The sequence below is a fragment of the Plectropomus leopardus genome, chromosome 1, assembly GCF_008729295.1.
Source record: "Plectropomus leopardus isolate mb chromosome 1, YSFRI_Pleo_2.0, whole genome shotgun sequence".
Taxonomy (NCBI): domain Eukaryota; kingdom Metazoa; phylum Chordata; class Actinopteri; order Perciformes; family Serranidae; genus Plectropomus; species Plectropomus leopardus.
The window spans coordinates 21,160,613-21,163,745 of record NC_056463.1 but is presented as its reverse complement, the minus strand read 5'-3'; the positions used below and the strand labels follow the sequence as shown (position 1 = coordinate 21,163,745).

At 41.6% G+C, this 3,133-nt stretch overlaps 1 protein-coding gene across 1 annotated transcript; it reads right to left on the bottom strand.

The window, feature by feature from the left end:
* On the bottom strand, window positions 1–2,824 carry eva1a (eva-1 homolog A (C. elegans)). Its single transcript, XM_042485519.1, has 3 exons — window positions 2,722–2,824; window positions 1,302–1,658; window positions 1–113 (listed from the first exon to the last, which is right to left on the bottom strand). Exons 1-3 carry the CDS (start codon window positions 2,822–2,824, stop codon window positions 1–3), a joined length of 573 nt encoding a protein of 190 aa, XP_042341453.1.
* Window positions 2,825–3,133: the final 309 nt, after the last annotated feature.

Genomic DNA, 3,133 nt, shown 5'->3' with positions numbered 1-3,133 from the left:
TCAGTAATATCTGTTGAGACTTTGAGTGACTGTACTGATGTCTGGTTGTCCGTTCATCCAGATCTCTCTGAGAATCCTTTCCCGTTCTTCTAGCCGCTGGGCCCGGTCCAGCTCTGACGATACACACACACATACACACACACGCACACAGGATTAAAGCACGCCTATACACTGTCCATTCAAATAACCATCAAATTTCACATCACTGTTGAGAAGACTATTAAAGAAAGATATGAGCATGTGCGTCTGTGTCTACAGATAAACTGTCTGTGAGTGACTAGGCCTGCGCATAAAGGTGCACTGACACATAGTCTCTCTCTTAATAAGTCTATTTCATCTTTAAATACCTGTATAAAACACTTAGCAGCCCCTCCATAATGAGCTGCATTGGAAAAACACAGAGTTTTAAACTTAAAGTCCTTTATTCAGTGTTATCAATAGTTTAAATCACGTGAATCTATTTGTTTTGGAGAGAAAGAGACCTCTGTGCATAAACTGGCTCCTGAAAATAACTTTCCATACATCTGGATCTTCGGTGAGCACACATTGGCAGGTGGTGGGCTGGCAGCATATTTATGGTGACCCGAAGAAACACCGTTTGTTTGTTTGTTTTTTAATGTGAAAACTGATTTATTGGTGTTTTTCCTGGTTTAAATCATTTGCTCCTTTGGCTTTGAAGAGAAGGAAACCTCTGTGGATAATCCAGCTCCTGGTAAAAAAAAAAAACCTCCTTAACACAGAAGGAATCCTAACTGAGAGTTCACGCGTGGCACGTGGGAGCAGTTTCAGCTGGTTGCACTCTGCAATCCTCACCACTAGATGCCACTAAATCCTACACACTGCTCCTTTACGATATTTTATTTATGTAAAAGTATCACACCATATAAATATTTAGTTACAAGTAAACATCTTAGGCAGTTAAATGGCGACTTTCAGATTATCATATTATATTGTTATTGTTACTGAATCATTGGGCTACTGGCAAAGCTTTAAAAAAAATCTTAATGTTTAAAGTAACTTTATCTGTCAAATAAATACAGTGGAGTAAAAAGTACAATATTTGCCACAAAAATGTAAAGAAGTAGAAGAAAAAAGTCGCATAAAATGGAAATAAACTAAAGTGCAAGTTCCTTAAAAATGTACTATTCTGCTTTATCATCACGGCATTTGTCAATTATTGAGTGAATATAATCTATTGCATGTGCTTCCTACATGAGATATATTGATGACTTTTTTAATATTTGGTTTTAATGGTCTTCATATGACTCCTCATATGTTTGTGTTGTGTCTGTGAGAAATACCCTCAGCTGATGTGAACATGGTGGCGTGCAGCAGAGCTCTCTCGAAGCGTCTGCGTCTCCGTGCCGACAGGTCAGATGTGTCATCCCAGTCCTCTGATTCGCTGTCCCCAGCGGGCCCCGTCCCTCCAGAGGCAACAACAGCAGTGCTGTCTGGATTACTGTCGGTGGGCTGATGGAGGGGACAGCTAGGATGGCGACGGGGATGATGCCTGGTCCTGTGGCGATGGTGAGGATGCTTACTGTTGCCATAGTGACAGTCTGCTCGACAGTGTATCTGGAAGACGATGGCGCAGAGTGTGACAAGGAGGCCGATACAGACACCACCCAGAAACACCAAGGCCGTTCTCTCGGGTTGGTCTAAGAGACAAAGAGGATTAAAAAATGATGAAAAGTTTCAATGAATCATATTATTTATCAGTTAAAAGCCCCCCTCTACTAAAAGATGACACCAGATGTTTGTGCACTTCTCTAAGATCTGAGATTCAGAACAGGCAAGTTAGATTAGATATGTCACTAAGCCAAAGCTAACTGCTGTCTAATACTGGAGACATCGAAATGTAGGAGACAAAAGGGGATGATGCGCAGCAAAAAGCCACAGGCTTAAATCAAATGTGGGCTGCTGCAAAGGCCTCAGCCCACACGCTCCACCAGGGGAGCCAGAGGTCACCCCACCACAGTTCGTTTTCAGTGGAAGCCAATGACATAAGCCACAATCTGACGCCTAACTCTTGTCGCTGCCGACAGTATGACGTGCTACAAACAAAAGCTGAGCTGGCCTCAACTTTTTTTAGCACTCCAACGATGCAGTAAAGCGTCAACCAATCATATGTCTTTGTTTCTAACGATAGTACTGCAATTCTCTGAGACCACCTAGCTGCAGACACACAAACCTCCATAAGCACACGCGCAGTAAGATCTCCGTCACACTATGTGGGTTTCCATTACAGATTTGTGCAAAACTTAAGCAATATTTTCTAAATGTCAATGAAAAACAATTGCGAGATGACTGCATTTCCATTGAGTGATGTTATGCGACTTTAGCAAGACCGTTTGTCCTCTTCCCATATCTGTTTACTTATGACCCCTCAGATTTGTTATGCAAACCCATCAGGGCCCCAACCCCAATGTTGGAAACCAGTGTTCTAGATTATGGCCTGGTCAGCCAAACTCTCTTCTATTTTTTTATTTATTTATTTTTCAACTTGTAGTCAGGTACAATTTTTCAAAAGAAAAAAATTAGAGAAGGAGTTTGTCCACCCCTCCAATTTATTTTGTGTCCCCATCCTCAGGTTGGGATCATTGCCTTTTGGAAATCCATGAGGTGCCTAAAATACTGAGCTCTTTACTCCATTGATCTTATTGAAGACTATAAAGATGATCACACACAGTCACACATGACAGTTTTGATGAATGGACTTACCAGCAATGAAGGTGTAAGCTGCCAGTATGTTGCTAAGCAATGCCATCTCCTGGGAGACCACCTTCACCTCCATTTCTGGGCTTCCTGTCGTGGGAGCGCTCATGATTTCACCACCAGTTGAGCTTATTCTGTTGTCCTGAAGATGTTAGTGAAGTTCATACTTCATGACTCCTCTATTGTTGGTTTGAGGGGAGGAGGACAGAGGACAGAGGTAAGAAAAGACAAGGAAAAAGACAGAGAAAGTGAGAGAAGGGTGAGAGGAAAAACAATGGAGAAGCATTCACAAATCATTGCTTTTCCTTAACCCTTTGAAACTTGAGTAAATTGGCCTGATTTATTTAAAACATGAGAGAAGGCTATGAGAACTTTAATAAGAAATGGCCCCAAAACTTACCCTTCATAAATCTACTTG